Source organism: Pestalotiopsis fici, assembly GCF_000516985.1.
Source record: "Pestalotiopsis fici W106-1 unplaced genomic scaffold PFICI_Scf_11, whole genome shotgun sequence".
Taxonomy (NCBI): Eukaryota; Fungi; Ascomycota; class Sordariomycetes; order Amphisphaeriales; family Sporocadaceae; genus Pestalotiopsis; species Pestalotiopsis fici.
In genome coordinates, this window is record NW_006917101.1 from 904,500 (window position 1) to 928,951 (window position 24,452).

Sequence of the window (24,452 nt, forward strand, 5' to 3'; positions counted from 1 at the left end):
GGTAAATGGGAGGTACCGAGTAAACAGTTGTGGTGCCGTCATGTATAACCTACCCCAACTAAGACTAAAACGAGACGAGACGAGCACGTTTGCTGGCGTTGGGTAGCATTCGCATTAAACTCGTTTGGGTCTAGAAGTACAGACACTGTGCGTACCAGGGTAGGTGGGAACTTTGGACCTTCCCGAGGTCTCCCCTAGGCTAGCTACCTTGACCTGATCTGATGCCCGCCCATGCGCCAAACCCGTCGAGACCATGCGCAGGCAGGAGGGACCCGTGGTCCCGTACATTGACCCATGGAAGAAGAAGAAGAAGACGTAAGGGCAGCGCGCAAGCTGGAGAAGGAGCAGAAGCGGAACAATCCCCAGTTCGCCAAAGAATCCAATCCAGCACGTTCCTACCAACCATTCATTACCTAAATGCCGTATCTTGGTGGCCTTGACGGCCAGGGAAAGCCCTAGGTTAGAAGTCTCGTGCAGCCACTAAAATTCATCGGTCACGACTTTTTTCAAAGGGCTTTATGCAAAGAGAGGTGACGAGAGAGAGACTTGAGAGACAGGGAGAGAAGATCGTCTTCTGTAAAAAGCGGAGATGAGCTACCTACCAGCATGCCTAGGTAATTAATTGTATTAATTGCTTGCAAGGGCATCATTTGCCAAACCGAAGTTACGTTTTCGTTTGCCTTTGGGTGTTCTGCTTGTGAGTGGTCGAACGACCTGCCTACCACTTTGGCAAACAACCGACCAATGATGGCTCCAAAGTCGACATGTAAAAATTGCAACGCTTTCACTGCAAAACTTGCCAGGCATGCACCCGCAGTAAGTAGACTTGTCGAACGACACAGCGGGCGATCCGCAGCCCTTTTGGCGTGTAGAGATCAGCCCGACAGGGTCAATCCAGGCACGCGGCTTGGACGGATAACGGCTGACGTTCCCGTGAGATGGCTAGTAGGGGACGTGCCGAGCACGATTAGCTGGTCGTAGTGGTAGTACGTAGTGGCAAACCTCCCTAGAACAGGTAATAAGGTAGCTCAGAGCTCACAGGTAGGTACGTCCGCCGGCCACTCCCCCCCATCTCCACCGAACCAGATGACGGCGCGCAGTTGACAAGGGATGCCGAGAGAGGGCCGGGACGAGGACGAGCATGGACCTCAACTCGATATAGGCACAGCTCGGCATAGCAAACTCTAGCCCTCTTGCTAGCAGGTGGTGCTTTGATCGACCCATCCCACACAAATCAACGAGTGGCAGCGAATTCATATTTGCATGACTGTGAGGTCGTCAGCTCTCAGGGCAGTTTTGCCGGATGCGATAGATCAGCCACCTAGCGAAGCGCGATCGAATTGTGGCTTGAAGAATTACAATTTCCTCCCAATCTGTTTGCTTCGTGGATAGTAGGTATCATCGGTTGTCCACCTAGCAGTGCAGTGCATACATGCAGAGAACTACAGATCATTGCCCAAATGCGCTATCTGGTCGTAAGGTATGTACGGAGCGAGGATTATGTATATGAAGCTGCTTGCAGCGCATACAATCTACATGCCATTGGTAACCTATGAGAAGCCTAGCTGCCCAAATGTCAAAAAGTGCCATGCTTGCCGTTCATGAAGCATGTCCTCATTGTAGAAGATTGACGCACTAGGGAATACAGAGAAGTACAACAAATGTTGAAGTGCGATGGAGTTATCTGGCCATGGAACGTGCAATAGAACACAAACTGTATTGAATAAACAGTAAGCAGAACTTTGGTTCCGTACAAAGTGAATGGACCGCACTTGCTACCTACCTAGTAGCATTCCCTGCGACGCACAGCACTTTGGGCCATTTTTCACATACTCAGCGACTCTACAGACGACGATAACAACCCTTTTGAGACTCGAGTGCAAAAAGTGCCATTGCTCTTCATCTTACCTCAAACCATATCGTTTCGCAGCTCGTCGTAGGGGGGGAAGAAGTAATCAGTCAGGGTTCCTAGACAGACCGGCAAACTAGATCTCCTCCTAAGCCCAGTGCTGGCCAGGGGGGGAGGCACGGGTGTTGTCATTCGAGGTACGTACTGGATATAGCCGCGGAAGGAGCAATGCAAGTCCGCGGCGACCATCAAACGGCTGGCCAAGGATGAACCCGTCAAATTGAGATTGGATCTGTGCTCAAGCTTGAATCCACGTCAAGGCTACGTACCTGTGCGTGCTGGCAACATTACCTGGTTTATTAATGTGCTAGTGTAGAGACAGACGGTGGTGGTCAAGCAAGTGCACCACCACTACCAGACAGCTATGGGGCAATGAAGCGGCTATCATCCCGATTGACTCATCTCTCCATCGTGGAGTCTCTCTGAGCGACAATGTTCCCGGTCGGCTCTTTTTACACTACAGTACGTAGTCGTTTGATTCCCAATGCAGGAGCAACAAGTTCGATGAATAGTCCATTCCATGTGGATAATCCAGACAGAAATTGCACAGCGGAGAAGCTATACATAGCAGGTGCGGATTGAAGGAAGGGAATTCAAATGGAGGATGGTTGATGCAAGTTTTGTGGGTAGGCGGTACCTCCAATTGATAACCACTGTAACATACTCCGGCCTAGTACTGAGTACCCAGAGCCATCAGATGTCCAGGTAAGTTCTATGTTAGCGTTCGGGTCTATGGGGGAAAAGATCTATCCGTCACTCTAATTACACGTCCGTGCAATTCTACAGAGGCCACCAAGAGAAGCAGCGCACCCTTGATCTTTGTTCGTTCCAAGGAGTAAGCAGACGTTTATTCATCTCTTGTTCTTCAAGGTTGAGACGTAGAGCACTGAAGAAGGTAATGCTTGCTTACAGACCTGTTGTATTATGCTGTGCCATGTGTCTTGTCATTATGGTGCATACCCGTTTGGATGGACTATGTCATGCAAGCTCTACATACGCTCGTGTACTGTACAATACCTCATGCTTGGTTTAGGTAGTACGTAGTAGGAAAACAGCAGGTACGAACTCTTGGATACGCATACATAAGGTATCTGCACACCTACCTCAACCACCATACGTACCTTGAGCCTTCTGCTGGCGGCCTGCTCCTACCTTAGTCGCCGCTGGGTCGACAGAAGATTGCTATTCCGAGCTCGGCCCCCACGAAGCTTGAGCTTGCGCCCCGTAAATTTTGATGCACACAGCCCAGGTAGGGTAGCTCAACTCTGACGCTCTCGCCAAGTCGAGCACCACTACAACCAAACATCCATGAGTGCGCCATTCTCTCGACAATATCGAGACAGACGACACAACCATTGATATCACTGTTCTGGGCATATAGTGGGAAAGTGTTCAAAGGTCTTGTTATCCATGGCCTGCTATTGCCGAAAGTCTCTTGCACTCGCTTCCCACACGTCGAGATCGCCTACGAGGTTTCCGGATACAGGCGCAGCTCCACCCGCGGCATAAGCTCCTGTGCAGCATGGTATTTTCGGCCTGCCGAGACGAGCAATGCTGTCTATGCTGCCGGCGCCATTGCTACGGGCTACTTGGCGGGTGTCACGCTGGTTGCTGTATGGACTCTGGAGTACAGCTTCGCTTGCGCCGCACATATTCAACGTTGATCTAATGGGGTATTCGACCAGATACCTACCTACAGAGTACTTTCTCTAGCTCCCGGCCCTGCTTCTCTTTGAAGCGCGCTTAAAGATTTTACGCACATACTTCACAAGCCGTCGACTTCTTTTTTATTGCTTTGTTATCTCGTTGTAACAACAACAACAACCAACATTCTGCTTCGGCGCCTGTTGTCGCGCGTAAGAAGGACGCTGGTCTCAAATGGGGTGCTTTGCCGGCAATGAACGAGGGCAGAGACCAGTGTCACATCGACACGCATGCTGTTTCCTGGGCAGCGAGATACCGGTACACTGGTTCAGACAGCAAAGAGCGGTAAATGACCTAGTTATTGCAGCATGTGCTAGACTGCTTTCGACCTCTTGATGCACTTGGAGACCCCCTCTCGGACGATCAATCTCCTTAAACCGCTTCCGCGGACCATTCATTGCCTGCCTGCCTGTCTGCTTGCCTGTCCGCCTACAGATACGCGTAGGGCAGACAATGAGCAAGTGGGAGGACCACAAGCGACGTGTCTGGCTGCATGGCAAGGTCCGTGGATCGATCTTTGGGAAGGGGATGCTTCGAGCCGGACAGCATTATGCGTAGGGGGGGGGGGGGGGGAGGGAGCTTTGCAAACAAGTACCGGATGAGCAAAGTTGGCAGTCACATCATGGCCAAATAGGAAAGCAATCTTGGTCGTTGATCTGCTACCCTGACGCAAAGAACTTGACCGCGTGCGAAGTCAACCGCTTCGCACAGTGAGTGTACTTGTTGAAAAGTCGCGCCGCCCTTCCACAACTCCTCAAAGTGCTAGGTACACATGCATCCTGCATCCACCTTGCAGGCCTGGGATGTCGGAACACAACCTATCAGAAGCGACCCGACAGTTTGGTTTCTGAGTCTGGAAACGGTTAGCCTCAGTGGGGGCCCAAACATCGATAATAAACCCCATACCTGCAATGTACACTACATACGTACATCTCACCTCCACTGCGCTCTTAGCTACGACCTACCTCGTAGCTATGCTCTGTTGAGCGAACGAGCAGCCAGCGAGTGTGCCCTGGCTCAGGGTCGTGCGGATGAGATCACTGCTGTCTGCCTGTCTTTTCTTGTAGTGTACATGAGAGCAATGGTCACCTTTTAGCCGCGCGCTCCTCATACAATGCCTCGCCCAACACCATTTCAATTGGGTTCCGACTAGTTGGAACTCGACAAAATTCTAACTCTCTTCTTATTCCGCCAATGGTCCGGACTTGCGGGCACCAGATCACTCCGCTTACTATTGGCTCAACAGACGCCGTGGGTACTATTCCCAACTGACTATCCCGTACGTATCCCAGAGGCAAACGGTCTTGGACGCGACGAAATTTGGCGCAACTTGACTACTGGCCCGCTCAGCTGGCTGTGCCGCAGACCTGCCTTGGAAGCCTGGATGAGCTTCCGACCTTCAGCCTTCCAGGGTCACTCCCCCGGTCGCAACTAGATCAAGTAGGGTGCTCTCCGCCGTCCTTTGCCTGTTTGATTGGCCAGATTTTGTGCTTCAAAGAATGCCTCACACAACCAGCCTTGCCTGGGTTTGCCCCGGTTCAACCTGCAAGCAAGCGCTGGGGCCGCACCCTCGGATCCGTCGTTACGCGACATGAATTTTTCCCCTTCCTTGATCTGGAATTCAGATGTTCACTCTTCCGGTGGGGTTTGACGCTTTTGTCGCGATCTCCAGATCAATCGGCGTGTATTCATCTGTACCAATGCTGCAATAGCCTCCAAGAAGTTGGGAAGACGACGCAAACTACCTTTTCTCAGAACTGCCGCGTTGAGCTCCAGTTCCTTGCAGATTAGCGCGCTCAGCGTACTCCAAGCGCATGAGATGGGCACTTGTTGTTCAAAGAGCCGAATTCTGGGTACACATCTCGATCTGGGGCAAATTGTCCAGTGATGGATACGAGGGCGGAGCGGATCCTTTGTCGGCACTTTTAGAGTATGTTAGCTACGCTATCGCTATTCTGTCCTTCCAGCCCACCACTTGTAGAAGCGTGTAAATGGGAGGTGGATTTTGCCGCGAAGCGCCATGATATGATGGTTCACGGAACATGAACACTGCATTCCACGTGGGCCAGCCCAAACACCACTTGATAGTCAAGTACCGCTGCTCAGGAATGGAGCCGTACTACCTACCTACTTACTGCTTGCCGTCCAACGCGGAGCCGAGCGCTTGATCGCTTAATCCAGCCGAAGAATACATTTCGATCTAATCTTACCTACGCCAGTGCCATGCTCTCAACAACTCTGGCCAGATCCGACCAGACCTTTCGAGGCTATGATTGCTCAGTCGCAAAGCGCCACATTATACAACCTTGACAGTGAAGATTGAACCATGGGACCAAGCACAGGCCTAAAAGCGTGGGATATGTACAAATGCATCACGGGCGAATACCCGACAGTTGCACAAAACTCTGAACTCAATCTAACGACGCCGTTTCGCATCCAACTATTACCAGAAACAGCGCAAGGGCACCAACAATTGTCAAGATCCCTGTTGGTAACGACCTAACGAAAAACAAGCTATGCTCCTTGATTTGAGTCAGGTTACTGCAAGTACCAGTGTCGATCAAGTCCTGTACTCGAGATCCATGGAGGTGAGCTACGCCGTCCGCCTGGTTCCCGCAACACCATTTTCAGACAGTGCATATAGGAACGCGCGGAAATGTGCTCCTACCGACTTCCTTCCCATCCTGGGTGAAGCTGCACAGAGCGTGGTAATGGGCGGCAGAGACCTGTGCTCGAAACTGACGTTGTATGTCCTATTGGAAATTTTGGAAGTATCATGAGATCTTCTTGTCTCTGGTCTTGTTTGGGGGAGCACAAGGATGTGTCGTCGAAATTCAACTTCAAGTGTATGTGGGATCCTGTCCTCCTTTCTCCCATGGTACACAGAGTCATCCCTTGTGGTTTTCAAGACCACCAAGGGCAGCCTCGCGCGTCTCGATGGATTTATCATTACATTGTGATCGTACAACCAAGTTTGCACTACTTGTTTTCTCCTTGTCCCTGCTTCCTTCGCTTTTTGCAATATAAGGCTTGTCACAAAATGGAGAATGTTTATTCGAATTAAAGCCCAAGTTCCAAATGCCATATCAGTAGTACTCGCTACTACCTACTAAAAGAAGAGGTCCTTTTTTGATGGAGAAAACAACTTATTCGCTCTGACGGCATATTATCCACCAGTCAAGCAATTTTGATCTGCCGACGGTGTTCATGTCGGTGAAGTCTTCAAAGTCATAGGCCGAAGAAACCCCCCTCTCTGATATCTCACGAGATATATGCGTCATTCTGTCCATCTGGGGCTGTGGTTGCGAGATGACACACAATCTTGGACAACCAGTAGTATCGAGATCCCCATCGTACCACAATACGGAGCCAATCCAGTGCATTTACCCTCATCGGTCGCCCCGGAAGTGTGGCAACTTCATCTTTCTTTGTGGAAAAACGAAGCGTTGCCGTTGCACTGCAATTCGAAAGCGGATTCGCGATCGTTGGGTTCATGACTTGGGGTTTCTTGCTCAATGCCGACTTTGAATGCATTCGTGATTGGTCTGGGAGCTGACGAGGGGGGAACTTCTTCAGTGCGTGACAAACGCAGGTATCGCCCAATGGGTGCGAACCATTTCCTGCGAGGCACGATTGCTGCGCCGCGGCGTGGCACCTCTGTACAGCACAGGGACCGCGAAGGGGGTGGAGGGGAAGCCATATGGGGTCAAAAGATGACTGAGAAAGAGAAGAATGCCTTACTCGTCCCCAAACCTGCGGCCCGGGCACATTACCATCGCGCTTAGATGACCTATGGACCATGGTTCGCGATGCAATTCGCTGTCGTGGGGAGACTATACTCCACACGTGGCCGCCCAATGGGCCGCATCGTGAACAGCCCCCAGGCCCAAAGTGGTGGCCGTGGCTACGTAGGCCGCCTGTTTGGGCCTCTGGGCGGCCCCTTTCGAGGCCAGGAGTTTTGGAAGATGTTTCTCTACTTTATGCGACAGAAGGGCATTCGATCAATCGGGTACGCCGGTATTTTTGTCCTTTTTTTTTTTTTTTGCCTGGTCTTCAGCCCTGGGTGAAGAATAAGAATGCCTTCCGAAGAGGCCCGCCCGGGTTGCCGACCGGGCCGCATTCGGTAGCGTCATGCCTTGAGTTAGTTGCTGCTTACGGGACAACCTACATAGTGGTTTGTCCGCTAGCTATACCATATTTCCAACCAATCGTCTTACATCAAAGGCAAACACTGCTTACTCAGGGGACCACGTACGCAACACTGTGCTCAGCAGCAAATCGCCTCGGTTGCGACCAGTCTCAGAGCATTGACGACCTGCGACAAACTTGGACCGCTCTGTAGGCAGGCATATTGGAAAATTACCTGCTCGAGTTCTCCAGCCAGTCATGCCACGACATGCTACCTTTTTCGACTTGTTGCGTTGCATCAATATACTTACTTAACCTTGCTTTTCCAGCGACGGAGAGGCGGCATCATCATCATCATCATCATTGTCATCATCAAAGACCAAGTACTTTGTGGCTCCGAAGCTTAGAAAGTATAATGATGGCCAAGACAGGCAACTCCGGCTTCTACCATATGATTCGTCTGCCCTACGAGTGTGGTCTGAAGGATTCCATTGGTCTGTGAACGCCGGCTTTGACGTGAGATTATGCTGCAAGCCAGAGGAGGGGGGTTTTTTTGGGGGCCAGTCACAAAACCGCAAGTTGCACTGGGGTCTTTGCGAGTAGTCCTTGCGTTAACACGAGTTTCTATTTCCAATTGGTTGAACACTGACTTGTTAGTTCTCGTCAAATCTTCTTTTGCAGGGTCTAAGATTGCAACTTCTTCAAACCCAAATTCGTTTATTCACCACGGCTCGCACCGCCCAACCGCTTGGTGGTTCTGCGGCAAGCGCGGCTGCGGCGGCAATCCACACACGATTCTGTATCACCTGGTTGGCTTGAGAGCGGTCTCTTTTCTCCAAACTTTGTATACTTTCAGTCTTGAAAAGTGGATGTGCGACAACCCCATCTCCAGTTTCTCGTTGCCATTATTGTGCAATCGCGGAGCTTCCCGTCGCCCAAGGAAGGTAATTACCTACTAATACTACTACTAATCTCTACTACCTGCCACTGCCTAGGTACATTACTCATGCATGATTCAAGCCAGCACTACATGTACATATAGTAACATTGCTCGCGTACTCGATGGGTATTTGGAGGAATACCACGCTCGCACGCTCGCCCGCCGTAATGCGACATGACCCAACGAATCCTGCCGTCGGAGACTTGGGGGATCTAGTGCACCAAGGGGGCAAGCCTCATGTATGGCTCGCATAAGAGAGAAAAGAAGGAAATAAAAAAAAAAACCCCCCCATCACGATGATCAGATAAGGAGGGCTTAAGCGACGGCGGCTCATTCTTGTGGTCAAAAGACTGCAGGTATATTCGTACTTGTGTTGCTACAATGTATATGACTGCCTAGAATCTTGACCTGCTCACTCAGACAATGCCCCAAGCACTCCTAATTCGAGCCTACGATGTTGTTTTTTCCCCTCTCTTATCGTCTCGCTCCACGTTCCTTCTGTTTCCCCCCCTCCCTACCTATTCCCTCACCTGCGCGTCACAATCCTATCCGCTCTTTCGGAAATCTAATTACAGAGGCAAAAGAAGCAGTGTGATGTTGCCATACGACAAATCTACTGTGCATCTTGCAGAAGGAATATCATGCCATGCTCTTGCCATGCACTGGAAAGCTGCGATGCGGGTCCTGCCAGTTTTTTCCCTTCTTCCTTGCCCGACCCCACCACGACCCTTACCTCCTTACTTACCCCTTCTTGTTTCTCCATTGCACGTTCTATCTATTCATACATTCATTTATCTAGTTTGTGCTACTAGTCAGTTGCTAGTCCATCATCGATATCTTCTTTGCAAGGACATGAGGTAATGCGTCACTAGTAGGGAATTCTTGAAAAGTCTAAACTTGGCAGCGTTATGTATGATCCAATTTATTCCTTCGAACCCTCTTTTTTTTTTTCCCCTCCCCTCCTCTCCCCCGGTATGCTTTATCTTTTTTTGGTTTCTCCGTCGAAAAGTGGGGCCAAGGTAAAAAGGCATCCTCGTCATGATGCTCTAATCAACTCCTGCAGCTCGGTTTGAAAATTGTATCCTCATTCAGAACGTCTCGATGGAAATATATCGGATCTCGTCTCTTTTTCTATTTATTTTTAACCACTGCTCTTCCCCACCTTTGCGCGCCTTGTTTAGAAAGGTCGCCTAAGTTAGTTTGTTTCTTTTCGTGGGGAAGAACGGGATGAAATTCAAAAATAAAATAGAATTGGAGAAAAAAAAAAGTCTTTCTAATGTCACACTGGATGTTTTATTATACTATGTCTTGCTTGGGGGCCTCATTGTTCGGCATCACGGCTACCCCCTCCATCTTGATCTCCCCCTTCTTTTGCATCCACCTCGATTACAGACAGTTTTCTAGTCTCCCACCAGAGAGGAGGGGGCGGATCGCTTGGAGGTGCATACAGGTGAACTCATGTATCCCAGGGGACGGAAACTTTATTATTATCATTCCTTCTTCCTTCGTTACCCTTTCTATCCTATTTGGGAAAAAGAAAAAAGAAAAAGAAAACTACTCAAGAACTTGAAACACAGTAGGACCCCAATAATTCGAAACGTGGCGGCCAGATGTATGGTGCATCTAAAGCCTAGAAATTTTTGGTGGACAAAACAGAGTCAGATGAGGTCAAGAATAGAAAATGCCGTAATCACATGAGTTACCTCGTACTAATATAAAAAGACCATAATCTACACACGGCATCTGATGCGATTGGATTTCAAGCAACCCCCAACTATGCAGACTCGCAAGTCATTGTGTTTCAAGATCATGCACGCAAAAGTTGGAGGCGACAGGCAGCGGGCCGCTCCTTTTTGCTCCTACCTTGCAGCAGCACGTATCTTATGTTTTGTAATCATGATTTCACGGCAGACTGTTGCATAGTCATGTCTTGATGACAGGTAGCACAGATATCATTCTCGTTATATCCTTTTTTGTTGTTGAAGACCTATATACCTACGTGGTTGATGCTATCTCTTTCGGAGGGTCGTAGGGGGCTCCATGATCCTGTTCCAATAAACCAAATTGTTTTTTTCCCACCATAAAATGCTACTTGGACTTCAGAATAACAGAAGCTTGAATCTGCCAATAAAATATGGAAATGCAAGGCAAGTCGAATGAAAAGGGTATTAACACATCGCAAAGGATGAAAAGACTTTGGCCTCGCCCGCTGGCTTTCGATGCACAGTTGAAAAGTCGTTCATCGTGGCCCATGAGAAGGAAAAGAATCATAAGAAACAAGAATAGAAGTAGAACATTATGAATCCACGCCTGGTGGCTCAAAAAGTGAAGCAAAGTGCCTCACTTTGCAAGTGTAACCCAGATTTGCGCCTACCCATAATTGATGAAACCAATGCATAGTCGCCGGTGATGTTCAGGTCCGTCATGACGTCGAGGCCTAGAGACATCGCCCACGGCATATGCTGGCAAAACTGGCGCGCTCTTTTGTTGAGTAGCTCATATAAATGGCGTTATCATTAACGCTCTCTTGACCTTTGGAAGCCCGACTGCTCCTAGATGCCTTCCAGAGGTGGTGCGTATGAGTAGTTGAAGTCGAGCAATCCGTCCAGCATCCAATGTTGAGGATCGAAAAAGTCATAATTCGGATCATTTCCGTAGTTTATGCCAGCAATCATACTGCTTGGTCCAGCATTCATTCCGCTAGTGGCATTGGGCGTCAAGGCGCCATTTGCTGCCATGAGGTTGGGGAGGTTGTTTGTGGGAGCCATGAGAGTGCTATCCAGGTGTGTCGAAGATGCTGACGACTCGTTAGCTGAGTCCGGATTAGTCGGTTGTTTGAGAGCTGTTTCGTATTAGTAAGTTCCCTACGCCACGCGGACGTGGTGTGCTAACGCAAAGAAAACAGAAGAAATAAACTCACAGTCAAGCGATCCACGGCCCTGTGCCTGGTAGTCTTCCCTCCATCGCCAGATGGAATCAAACACGAGACTCATACTGTGTCGACAGCGGACCTTGAGCTGTAGGCTGTCGTCAATCTCCAACGGGTCAGTCTCGTGGTAAGAAGTCTTGGTCTGATCAATTCTCGCCCCGTTCCACATCTGAACCATCAACTCAGCCAACCTCCACTGAAGATCGTTGTTCTGAATGCTGGTTCGTCTGATTGCTTGAATCGTGTTATGAAATAGGGTCCTGCCACGCTCAAAATCTGAGGTGGTCTTGGCAAAGAATGATCGCATCAGCTTCAAGAGCGCGAAGCCGGCTGCTACGAGCATTTGTTGCATGTAGTTGGTGGCATACAGCAGGATATCAATGTTGCTATCCAGGAAAAGGAGGTCCAAGAAACTGGTAATGGCACGCCACAACCCCATCAAGTCATCCATATAGCCAGGCGTCTTGCTAGAGTCAAAGAAACCAGCGAGGCGCAGATGCACGGCTGCAGCTTTGAGGTGAGCTTCGACCACGGATGACAAGTGTTGCGACATGACGGATGCCTGCAACTCTTGGTAGTCCCGGCGGTAGACTCGCATCAACATGGCGCGGTGCTCATCACCGGCAACACCTCGAGGATCGCTGGCGTTACTATACATTTCCTTGGAAACCTTGTCACAGAATCTCTCAATTCTGAGTCTAGCCTCAAGCTCAGTGCTCAGCGTGAAGGGTCCCTCTTCACCTGGGCGAATGGCAAGGGTCCAATCATAGAGACTCGAAGCGGGCTGGCCATAGCCTGTACCCACGTGCTGTGCGACAATGTTGCAGACGGCCCACGTCGTGACACGGTCATGAAGCTGGTCCTTATTCAACTCAACAGAGACTCGGGAAAAGTCTTGTGTATGGCTAGGCCGATGCAGACCGATTCCAGTGGCAGCTTTCATCATGACTCCACATAGAATGTGAGTAGGATCAGCCGTTGTAGTGCTCGTGGGAAGGGGCCACGTGCAAATCAAGCAAAGGGCCTTGACGACGAAATAACTATTCGGCACGTCGCCGACTGTGCCCCAGAGAAGCCTATGGAATGGGCCGCTGGCCAGCTCTGCCAAGATTGGCTTGGCCCTGTACCGTCGTGATGCAATAGCTATAATGGTCCAGAAGAGCAGGGCATGCTGCTGAAAGTAAAGATCGGGAGGTTGGTCTGGGTTGAGAAATGGGAGGAAGCGGTGGTAATGCGTGAAGAACTCCTTAAACAGACTATTGACGTCTCCCTCGGTCAAGCGGACCGTCTCGAGCTCATAGGCATAGTGTGTCGCAACGCTATAGGAGCCACCCCTCTTGAGCGTGAGGAGGGAATTGACAGCCTCATCCGAACCCATCAGAGAGGGGTTTCGAGTATGTGTATAGGCGCTGTTGGCAATGGGAGATTGGAGTTGCGAGTGTTGAAAGTCGTCTTCATCGTCCATGGTGTAGCCTTGTACCCTGGCCTGTGCAATATTGCGCCGGAGTCGATCGATCTCCTTTTCCATTTCGGCGTGCTTTGAGCGCTTGCCGATTCGCTTAAAGTTTGACTCGATCTTGCACTCGAGCTTGAGGCGATTGCACCTCGAGCAGCTCGCAAAGGGCTCTTGTACGACATCGCATCTCAACTATAGTACGAGAGTCGTGTTAGCGTCGGTTTTTGCAATGCATGTCTCGGAGCTGTGCCATGTGTGTGTATGCACTTGTACGCGCAAGACCCTGGACCACAGTCACCCGCGTGGGAATTGAGTTTCTGAGTCGTGGGTGCTCAGGCCCTTTCGTGTCCTGCCTTGTCCGGTCCTACATGTTCAGAAGTTTGACTCACCTTTTGCTGTCGACACTCGTTGCAGGCGCGCTTGACGCCGGGTTGGCGCTTCTTTTCGCGCTCGAGCAGGGACTGGTCCTCATTGTCGGGGTTCTCGCTGCCGGGACTGCTGTCGAGAGCGCCGATGCTTCTCTTCCTCTTCATGGCCGGGCCATGGCGGGCGCTGACGGGGGAGGTCGGGCTCAACGACGCGGAGGCGGCGCCGATGAGTGAGTGGGCGTCCATGCGCGCGACGAGCAAATGAGAGTAAAGAGGCCGAGGCCTGTTCTCGGAGAGGCGGGGATGGCCGCACGCTCACAAGCAGGCAAGGCAGGCCAAACCGGACCAGACCGTACCAGACCAGACCAGGAGCTGAAAGGCGATCCCGGGGCACAGTTGTTGCAGTACACTAACAAGCCGGTATCTGGGATTGGATCTGGGAGCTCTGTAGAGGTCCGAAGTCGCGTGTGGTGTTCCGAGTATAAACGTCTGCCGACAACGGAGAGGCACAGATGTTATATGTGTGGTTTGCGGGGAATTATTTTTTTCTTAAAAAGCACGCGAAAAAAAAAATAGCAAAGGAATTTCTTTGAATTGAGGGGCTGGGCCAGAGCTCGGGTGGGCTGGCGGGTAATGGCTTGGAAAGGACCCCGAACTTTGCGACTCATACCTAGACTTTGCTAACTAGTATCACTGAGCTCTTAACAACAACCCACCAAAGGCTCTCAGTTCTTTCCTGGCTCTCGAGTCGAGGTCGCCCGTATTCCCGTACCGACTAGCGTAGTGACGCGATTTGCCTGGTGCTACACTAGAGGAGGGGAAAAAAGCAAACGGATATTCTGTTTGGCCGGGCCACTAACAGCTTGGACCTCGTACCAGGGCGAGCCCCAGGACCACCTTGATTTTCTTCCCAGCCAATAACGTCGGTGCATGGCCAGTTGTATGGCCGACTTGTGGCAAGTGCACGCGCCGGTTTTTGAGATTATCGATAGGCACGTCGGCACAATTGCCGACGGTAAGCAGCACTGTATGATACTGTAATGCAAACGGTGTGATCAATCAGTAGTATCATGGCGACAAGGCATCTCCAGATGTATGCAGTATCGTAGGAGCTTCTCTCTAGGAAAACACCCAACGACGACAATTGAAAAGCTACGTATTGGTCGTAACCTTCTCCAAGATCTCAGTTGGCGCCAACATGTGCTAAACATAGTAGAGATAAACATGCGCACCAAAGGAGGGGCTCTAGATCCAGCGTTAGTGTCAGATGGCGTTCTAAACTTGCGTCAGGGTCCAGTATGTACTAGCCCTGCTAAGTCTCAACTGGCAGCTAGGCCTTGTACGAGCTGCCGCGGGGTATTATCTGCTGAATAGGAAAGAATGGAGATGAATACGGATAACAGATGTTTGACTACGGATTTGACAGTAAATTTAGTATCGTAACAATGGAATAATTGCCAGCAGAGCATCGAGAGTCGTGGTACTGAGAGAGATCAAGATACTCAATGTCTACGCATCAAGCTTTGCAGTGGCCGAATTCGCTATGTGCTCTGAGTTACTGGAGAAATTAAGTTTGAGATTTTCTCAGGCAGAAACTTGACTTCAAAATGAAATTGAAAACGAATATCTAATTCTGATTATATATGTTTTTATTACATTCTCATACGAGTAGGCAGGCAAATAAGCTACCGGATTCATAAAAAATTGTCTCTCACTGCAATAGAGAATAACCCTTTCTATCACATATCGAACTTCAAGAAAAGGTTGAAATCGAACAGATTTGTAACGCAAATTGTCACATATTCCATATCTCATGAGTCCAATTGAAGAAGACTAGAGATGGAAATATGAATTGAAAGATAAGAAAACCAATAAGTGAACCCATGACTCCTTGACACTTTGTAATCGCGTGGCTAATGTGTTATCTGTAAAGATATCTTATAGGCTCCGCAATCTTTCCTTCTTTTTCTTTTCCTTTTCTTTTTCTTTTTCTTCTTGGCAATTACTACCTCCAGGCTGAACCGCTGTGTTTCAGTTGTCTAGACCTGACTTGGCTTGGCCGCTTGGTGTTGATCGCTGAGCCGCATGCCATAGTTGATGCGTGTCATGAATGTCTCTCGGTTGCGATTAGATTTAGAATGATTGAAGCCTTGGACAATCTCAAGCTTGCGATCAATAGTACTTTGAATCTCAGCTGTTCGGCGCATGTGAAATGTGACATTAGAATCCGGACCATAGCTCATTATTTCGAATGGAACTTCTCTTTGTGGCTGCACAGAGAAAAGTTCGAGGTCATTTGTAAGCTCTCCTACATCTCTTCTACTGCCATTTGGTGGCTTGGTTGCTGATTGTTGCCCCGATTCTCGATCATTGGCAATTTTCGGAGAAGGCAAGTCAGGCTTCTGTGTGTGGCTTCCTAGAAAGTGTGGCGGTTCGGCGAAACCTTCAATAACTTGTTGATCCTTGCGTGGTGGATGTGCTTCAGGTCGCTGAAGCAGTACATTGCTTTTACGGCTCAGCTTCTGCTTGACTGAACGTATCATAGCCTCTCGGGTAGACTGCTTTACGGAAGACCTAGCCGCTTCCTTATCAAAGTCAAGCGTGTTTGCTCTTAATAACCTTGACAGCTTGCTGTGGTTGGCCTCGTGATGATATCTGTCCCACAGATCTATTGCCTGATGGCTAAAGAAAGCAGCCAGAACAGTGATAATGAGAGATGCAACGGCAGCTGGAGTGTACCAGATAATTTTCCAGTTGTTTGTAGTCATGCCGAACAAACCCTTTGGACTAGTTAAATATGCATACTTGGGGTACACCGGAAAATTGGGAATCAATGAATTAGCCGACTTACAGCCACGAAGGACAGGGGCACAAAGACAAACGCTAAGCCAGTTAATCGAGCGACCGTTCGTCCTTGTTCGATTGTTTCGGTGTTGAAAGCCTGTGACCAATGCTTAGTCTGACTATGCTAGTTCATCTCGAGAGTCAATACATACCAGTGCGAGCAGGTTCTCCAATTGCTTTTGCATGATCTCTGTTGTTGACTTGACGTGCTGAAGGTGCAGTTCAATCTCGCCGAGACGTTTTTCGAGATGTCGGGGTGCTTGATTTCCTTCTTGCTCTTTCGCTTTCTGGTTTGCAGAGCGGCCGACCGCATCTTTGATCTGCTGGCTTACTGCTTCATGGAGATAGATGTACTCACTCAACTCAATCAATGTTCCAATGTTTCGGTGGATCGATCTAGCTAGAATCATGGTTGGTAGTGACCTCAGATACACCAGTATATCCTGGTTATGGTTACATTAGGTAGCGTTTATAGTGAATGCATAGGATGGGGTCAAGCATACTGTATTGGCCACAGTGTCTGTGATAGCCCCCAACACCTCGTCCCATCTATTATAGATGAAAAATAGATCGACAGCAATCCAATGAAGTGATTGCTCAAGTCGATCCCAGCGACGTTGATTGAACAGCAGATGATTCTCCAGTTCCTTTTCCAGACGATGCTCCAAGCCCAGTCCTGGATCTCGTGTCTCAACGCAAACAACAATAATCGGTCGATCTGGGTGAGAGTTTATACCCCCGGCCTCGCAGGCCCAATAAAACACTCGCACAGGTTTGGCAGCACCTATTTATCATAAGCAGCTTGACGGCGAGGCATTGGATATGCCCAAGTGCACATACGTGAATCGTCGAGGCACATAACTTTCCTTCTAGTCTGACTGAGCTGTTTCAACTCAACCATGTCAATAAAGTTGACAACAAAACTGGTCTCTGCAAAGGTATTAGCAAAGACCGAGCATGTATTCTTGATTAATCACCTGAGCCTCCAAGGTCCATTGTTGGAAGGGACGTGGCTGCCGATTTTTGAGAGCCCATCTGGTGATATGTGGGAGGCGGTAGATTGGGTAACACTTTTCTGAGCATCCCGTCAGTCCAAAATTGCCAGCCCTCGATGCCACTATTGCTTGGTCAGCCCATTACTCAAGTTTCGTATACCAGGTATTGCAATACAGTAGAATTGGCCCTTGAGAATTATTAACTTCTTCCGTGAAGAAGCTCTCAAACGCATCCGAGTCCTCATATTGCAAGTCTGCTCCAACCTGCTCGAGGGCCCTCGAGTCAGTCTTCACGTTAAGCATCGTGATGCAGATGCTGTTCTTCTTCGGTGTAGACATTGTTGTATGTGGGTTGTACTTTTTCGTCTTTGTGGGAAGAAGGGATTACATTTGCAGGCTGGGTTATAAACAAACTCGTTTCTGATCTTGTCATACGGAACTCCTTGAGATGCCTTGGAGATATTGGTAAGGCTGCCAGGCAGACATCTGATAGCCTTATAACAAAGAGGGTGGCTAAATCCCACCCGAAAAGCAATATGGACTTACCATAGGTAGGTGCTGAGCAAGTCGTTTCCGTAGTGTGGGGTAATCTTGACCTTGACCTAATCTTTTAGTTGTCTGAACGACCCAGAGACTCCCAATGCGACTCAACGTAGCTTTGCTTCATAATTCTCCGACGCTCAACCAATTCAGACTCTTTTCATCAATTTATCAATACAAAACGTCCCACAATGTCATCTTCACATAGTCACGAACATCCCCGACCGCGCCGAGAGCTTTTCAAAGGCCGATTACAAAAGCCCAGTCCGTCTCCTGTGCTCCATTCTTACACTACGACCCCAACACGTGCTCACGAGATCATCATCAAGCCTGCTTCCCAGCGCCCAGCGGCTAGTAAGGCCTCCAGACAACGTTGATCTAGACAATCTACTCACCGTCCTGCAGGAGATCCAGTAGAGATTCACTCGACAGCGGTACCACAACCGTTCTGTAAGCGAACTCCTCGATTTCAGTTTATCAATATCATTAGCAGTCTACGGCTTGAAAAAGCCTACACGATCGCCCAAGAGAAACGCGTCAGATATCTTAAGTTGCTCGCGTCACCTGTAACTGATCAATTGCAGTGGATCCGGACGACCTGAAGCGACGGATTCGTGAGCAGAAGACTGCCTGATAACGTACTTGAACGGAAACGAGCTCACTTCTCCGCTCAGACTCATTGTGCCTATACTTTTGAGCAACTCGAGAAGTGTAGCTTCGCACCCCTCGAGGTAATTATGAATTTGGTACGCCATGTTTATACTTGAGAAATGTACGGCTGCGGCGTAAGCATACAAAGTATTCGATTGTACATGGAGCGCCATGGGCATCGCGTGGCGGTGCTACGTCGTCACATGGGAAGAACATTCAGGACTTTCTTTTTTTTCCTCATCCCAATCCTACCAAAATGTAGTTGGTCCATGGTTCGTGGTCTCAAGCCTCCCCAATCCTCTAAGCCACATTAATGCAACTCGCATAACGCTCTAGGTACCCTTTATAGTAGTAGTAGGCACCTAACCGCTTACATCCTGACAAGAAATTTCCTCGAGTGCTGAGAACCTCGATCATCGTCTTTGACTGCATTATCATATCATGTAATCAACTTGGCAGACAGGCAAAGCGGGTTGACTGAGATTTGTCATTTTCGTGACATTCAAGAGAGATGAAACAAAGCAGAAGTGTGGCTTGTACCAGTGGTAAACGCATTATTGTTTTACGATTTCTTATATTGCATGTCTGATTGAACGCAATCTGAAGTGCACCATCTATCGATAGCGAAAATTTTAAATTGAAGAACTCATTCTAGATTCAGTCAAAAGTGTCTCATGCGTCCTATGGGAGTAAACTAGTCAGGGGGTTTGATCGAAGAGTAATACGCAAGAACTAGGTACTATGGTTTCTACCAATGTTGAAGGACGATAAATAATTCAGCTTCATACCAAAAAGAAATGCCATGTTCTTCCACTGCATGACTTTATGCTATACATCTCTGATGTAACTAGCGTCGATTATAAAGGAAGCTTTACAACCACATCCACTTCTCATATCTTTCGACCATGGGAACGGATCATTCCATATGATTAGCGAATCAGGATCCAAATCTTTTGAACACAGAACCACTGCCGCAACCTTCAGCTCCCATGCACGCCATGGTATCATTCTGGGCAGTCTCAAGAAATCCGACATCGCTCCGAGATCGACACGACCGGGTGGAGTTGGGCCTCTATACCATCTTTGCCGATGGGGCCAGAGACCGGGGACAATTGCGGATACAATGCAGAATAAAGTCGTCATTTACAGTAGGAGCGTTCTATTTTTATTTTAATTGTCGGTCTAGTCATGAACCGGGTGTATCTATTTTTCCTTTGCATCACGTCTTTCTGGAAATGCAGGCTCGGCAAATGGGCTATCGTGAGGCACAAGTACATATCCAACTATAGAAGCAGCATCTCGAAATTGAAGCCCGAGTGTTTGATTCCAGCAAACACGTTTCAGTGGCATTCCAATTAAACCCAATGGTTGAGCTACTGCTTGGAGATAGCATAGGGAGTGGCTTCTGTGGCAAGGTGGTGAGAAGGAGAGAAAACTGTTGTTGGCATAGTAAGCAGCAGAAGAAACCTTATTGAATCTTGGGCATGAATAGTTCATGATCTACACGAGGATAAATATTTATATAGCGCTGCGCACTATTCTTTCTATTTTGACCTCTCTGGTCATCGCTGAAAAAACCTTATATGGGAACTAGAAGCATTTCCGTTGTTGGGGCCAATGCACATGTCAATATGCTCGTTTCAGGGCATCTTAAAGTCATTCAAAGTGTGTGCTCAAGTCTCCTACTCTAGCCGAATTGAGACTTTTTTCTATGATTTCATAATGTCTCGGAATCTTCCCTAGTCTCAACGCCCTACCTGAGATAACAACGTAGGGCATCTTGACCATCAAAGTATATTTCTTGCACGTGAAGAGCCTGGTGAGGAGTCTCGAATTGCTGTACCTCGCAATCTGAGTTCGTGGACGGGTGTTTCATACCTATTGTAATCCCAATCCTCAAGATCACTCATCAATATCAGTATACACTCTCATGTGTTGGGGTGACCCTGGATGGGACGATGACTTCAGCCTGGTCCGACAAGATAACAAGCACAAATGTATCAGATCCAAATTGACTCTTCCCAGCGGCAGTAAAGAGGGCATCAATTAAGCGGCCTGGTTGGCAATGATTTGGAGGGAGCACAGATCGGAAGCTATAAACAATGCACGCAACGCTGTTAAAAAGAAAGACGATATCTGCACCAACTTATTTGACCTTGATAAACTTGATACTGGCATATCCTCAGGCATGCTTCATACGAAGCGGTTGAGGCTTTCCAAGCATGGGCGGACAACAGAGCCAGAGACAGCACCCATTAACAGGAGTGTTATTCGAAACATAAGCATCTACCAAAATGTCACATTTTGAAGCACAAAACAACCATATGTGTAAAGATACAATGAACATTTATTGGTATCGTAGCAATCATTCAGGTATAACATACGGGGGTGTTGCTGTTGTGCAGCCCCCATCTAAAAGCAGTATCAACTATCCATCTCCGTCATTTCCCAACCGAAGAACGCCAGAAATGCATATGCAGCAGGCAGCAGTCATTATCTACGAGACAACTAGCCACTGCCAACAACTCTCAACCACAAAAAACTTAGGGGTTTTAGACGTGGTTAGAGTGAGAGTGAGAGTAGGGCTCGTAGGCCAGATCCGAGCGGGCGTTGTTGCCGCGAGGAGCCCAAGCCTGCTGGTTGTAGCTGTGGTTGTTGTTCTGGTGGTCGTGGATGGGAGCGTAGGCACCGGTGGAGAGGAAAGGCTTCTCGTCACCCTGCTTGCTGCGACGTTGCTTGGGGTCGCGCTTGCAGCAGCAGGCACTGAATAGCCAGAACAGAGAGGCGGCAATAGCAAAGGCAGCTCCCAGCCAGGCAGCGGCCAGGAAGTTCTTGTTGATGGTGCCAGTGACACCGTAGGCCTTGGCGGTACCTTCGATAGCACCGACAACAATGACAGCCAAGGCAGTGACCATACCGGCGGTGGCGCAAACGGCGGTGGTGGCAATACCGCTGACAAGGTAGGTGACGCAGGAGACGGCGCGGCTGCAGTATGTGAAGAAACCCAGAACCAGCTCAAGACCCAGGGCGACCATGGTAATGATGTAGACAACCTCGGTCCACTTGGTGACGGTCTTGAAGGCAGTCAAGGCATCGGAAATCTCATCGGGAAGAGTAACATTGTAACCGGAAGTAGATAGGTAGCTGTCGTTGAAGGTTGACTCGGCCCAGTTGAACTTGGCCTTGGTGCAGTCCCGGTTGCCGTCAGAGTCGGTTGAGCAGTATCCCTAATGAAGAGTTAGTGGTTGTGTTCAACGAAATTCAAACATGCATCAGACTAGGAATTACTCACCCATAGGTTGACATCGTAGAGATCGTCGAGTCCGAGGTCAGTGGCAGTAATGTTGCTGCTGGTCGAGCTGCCACCAAGAGCGCTAGAGATGGCGCTGGCGGCGGCGGCACTGGCGCTGGACGAAACAGAGCTTGCAGTAGACGAACCTAGGGACGAAGCATCGTGCCAGCTGCTGCTTGTCGAGCTTGATGAGTCTCCCTGACGAGCTTGGAGTTCGTGGAGATCCCGCGAGAGAAGTGATGTGACCAAGCTGGAACTAATGCTGAGATCCGTGACGTTTGCACGGAAGATGTACAGGCTCGAATTGCCCGTGACTCCAGTCAAACCAACAATAAGCATGCAGATGATGCTAGCGGTTGTGAGTATAAATGGCAAAGCCACACAAAAGAATCTGCCCACGTTTCCCATGGCGAATTAAGTGTATGCTGTTTTGTTGGCGGTGGTTGTTCGGATTATGTATTTACAGGCGAGTCGACTTATGGGTTGCCTCGTAGTAGTAGAGCGGATGAATCAGAGCCAAGCGAAGGTGGAGATGGATCTGATGGATTGAATCGGGTTGGTGGTGACTTTTAACCGTTGATTGGAAAAAAAGACACACGCTGTTGAGTGTACAAACGATGGTGAATAGTAATCGAAAGGAGAAATAGTCCTGTAAGACAGCGGGTGGCTGTTGTATTTATTCAAAGGAGCCGCGAAAGTTTGGGTCAAACAAACTCAGCACCAGCTAACTAAACTGGTTCTGCGCTGTCTGGTGGTTGGACGGAACCGACGAGGATTCGTACTACGGACCACTTGTGTGCGCTCGCAAGGAGTGGCGCAGCTCAAAATTCAGCGGTGATCCCCCTCTTCAACCGGCTACCACGCTTCAACTCAGCCGGGCTGACGCAGGCCCAGTGAGCCCAGCAACAGCATTTTGAGCATTTTTGGGCTTGTCTAGCGAAACTCAGCCCCGGCAACGCGCTGTCCAGGCCCACTATATTTGCGCAGGCGGCCATACAGGCTGGGCAGTCGAGCCCCATGAGGTAAGTGACCAGTGCCGACATGCTAGACCGATCCGTTGCCCCCCCCCTGCAGGTCCCCGGTCGTTTCGCCTTGGCCTTGGCCTGGGATAGATTGGGCTTCATCCTTCGCTGCTGACGTCTCGCTGTAGTGTCAACAAAAGATGTGAAGAAAAGTTCAAGTGGCGCCAGCCAGCTTTCCTCTTATTTCGTGATTATTATAATAATAACAACAATAGCCCAACCAAACACCCGTCAAGTCTGCCGAATAGTATAAGCTTAACAAGTCTCCGTGCAGCCGTGGACTGAGATTGAGATCAGAATCCGCAACAAGAAGATCTGCGCGATATGACTTCACTCAATACGAGCCCACTGTTGCACCAATGAGTAATGAGCAACCAGCAGCAAAATGTTTTCGGGTTTTTCTTCCAGACCAGCCACAACTCTATGCACCATCAACGTTGATCACCATCTGCCGTTACTCGGCGAAAGCGGAGCGGCCGCTGGCAGCAAACAGGGCCTCCCTCATATAGTGTACACTATTCGTACCTACGTTTGCTGATAAATGTACTATCATCCCGTGTGATATCCGCTATCTAGGGTAGAACGGAATAATAGCGTAAAACATGCGCAGACGCGACGACTGCACGGCAAACACGGCTTGCTGTCCCCCCCATGGTCGACTTCATTTATTATAACAAGAGCTGCGCCATGTCACTTCAATTTATCAAGCGACGACAATGGTCACGATCCTGAGTAATTTATAATATCGAGCAGCTTTGTCTAGTTCATATGTCGCCTGCGTCCAAAACAAGAAATACTAGGTGCAAAGTACGTAGACAGTGGCGTCATCCAAAAGTGCAAGTGACGCGGCTGTTGGGTGGTTAAGCAAAGAAAAAGTCCTGAACTCCAAACACATGTCCGCTTTTCTCGGTGGAGAAGGTGGTGCACTGGCCAGAACACGACTCTTTCGCATGCTCCCCAGATGTCAAATACCCTGGTCAAGCTCAATGCGTCGCCCCAGTGAGGACGTCTGCCCATGAGAGAACAAGAGAAAGCTCAGAACAGAAGGACCCTTTTGGCGTGGAGTGGGTCCGTCTTTCGTGGCATGGTCAGAGTCGAGAGGTCGAGACAGACAAGGGGGCAAGGTGGCTTGAATTGGTCATTTTTTCTAATTATAGACACACTGACTGGCTAGAAGATTTTCTAGTCAGTGAATATTTCACTTGCGGGTGACGAGTGCAACAGAGGCGAAGCCTCACCAGCCTCCAACTTGTCGGAAATGGAAAACCAATGCTTGAATTTTCATGATTGGCTCATCGGTCCAGTCCCGGGCATGATGTGCATATTGGGTTATACACAAGTTAGAAATAAGCTTATATCGACCCTCCCGGACCATATATACTTCGTACTGCTGCTACTATATGCCACCTACAGCACAGGGCGGTTCCTATGACCGCTGCTTGCACGATTTGCGAGTCACGTAAGCTTTTAGATCTCCAGGTAGACTGTCGATATCCACTATGATGGATGGATATCCTGTCACGAATGAATACCTATACCTAGATCTTTGTTTGGTTCGCATTTCCGACACCAATGCATTGTATCATGTTTGCTTCGTGGTCCGTCTCCCGAGACGCCAAGTAAACACAAACAACACCAGTTACCGATTGTACTCTGTGCTGTGCCACTAGTTGT

At 49.1% G+C, this 24,452-nt stretch overlaps 3 protein-coding genes across 3 annotated transcripts; all 3 read right to left on the reverse strand.

Moving 5' to 3' along the window:
- Window positions 1–11,233: 11,233 nt before the first annotated feature.
- On the reverse strand, window positions 11,234–13,680 carry PFICI_13275 (uncharacterized protein; the record flags this gene model as incomplete). The annotated part of the gene is made up of 3 exons (XM_007841856.1): window positions 11,234–11,523; window positions 11,602–13,258; window positions 13,456–13,680. 3 exons carry the CDS (start codon window positions 13,678–13,680, stop codon window positions 11,234–11,236), a joined length of 2,172 nt encoding a protein of 723 aa, XP_007840047.1.
- A 1,793-nt stretch (window positions 13,681–15,473) lies between these two features.
- Window positions 15,474–17,612, reverse strand: PFICI_13276 (uncharacterized protein; the record flags this gene model as incomplete). Its single annotated transcript, XM_007841857.1, has 7 exons — window positions 15,474–16,214; window positions 16,286–16,375; window positions 16,431–16,721; window positions 16,782–17,062; window positions 17,119–17,208; window positions 17,256–17,395; window positions 17,449–17,612. The coding sequence occupies 7 exons, from the start codon at window positions 17,610–17,612 to the stop codon at window positions 15,474–15,476; spliced, it is 1,797 nt and encodes a 598-aa protein (XP_007840048.1).
- A 3,404-nt stretch (window positions 17,613–21,016) lies between these two features.
- PFICI_13277 (uncharacterized protein) lies at window positions 21,017–22,164 on the reverse strand (the record flags this gene model as incomplete). The annotated part of the gene is made up of 2 exons (XM_007841858.1): window positions 21,017–21,691; window positions 21,757–22,164. The coding sequence occupies 2 exons, from the start codon at window positions 22,162–22,164 to the stop codon at window positions 21,017–21,019; spliced, it is 1,083 nt and encodes a 360-aa protein (XP_007840049.1).
- Between the last annotated feature and the right edge of the window lie 2,288 nt (window positions 22,165–24,452).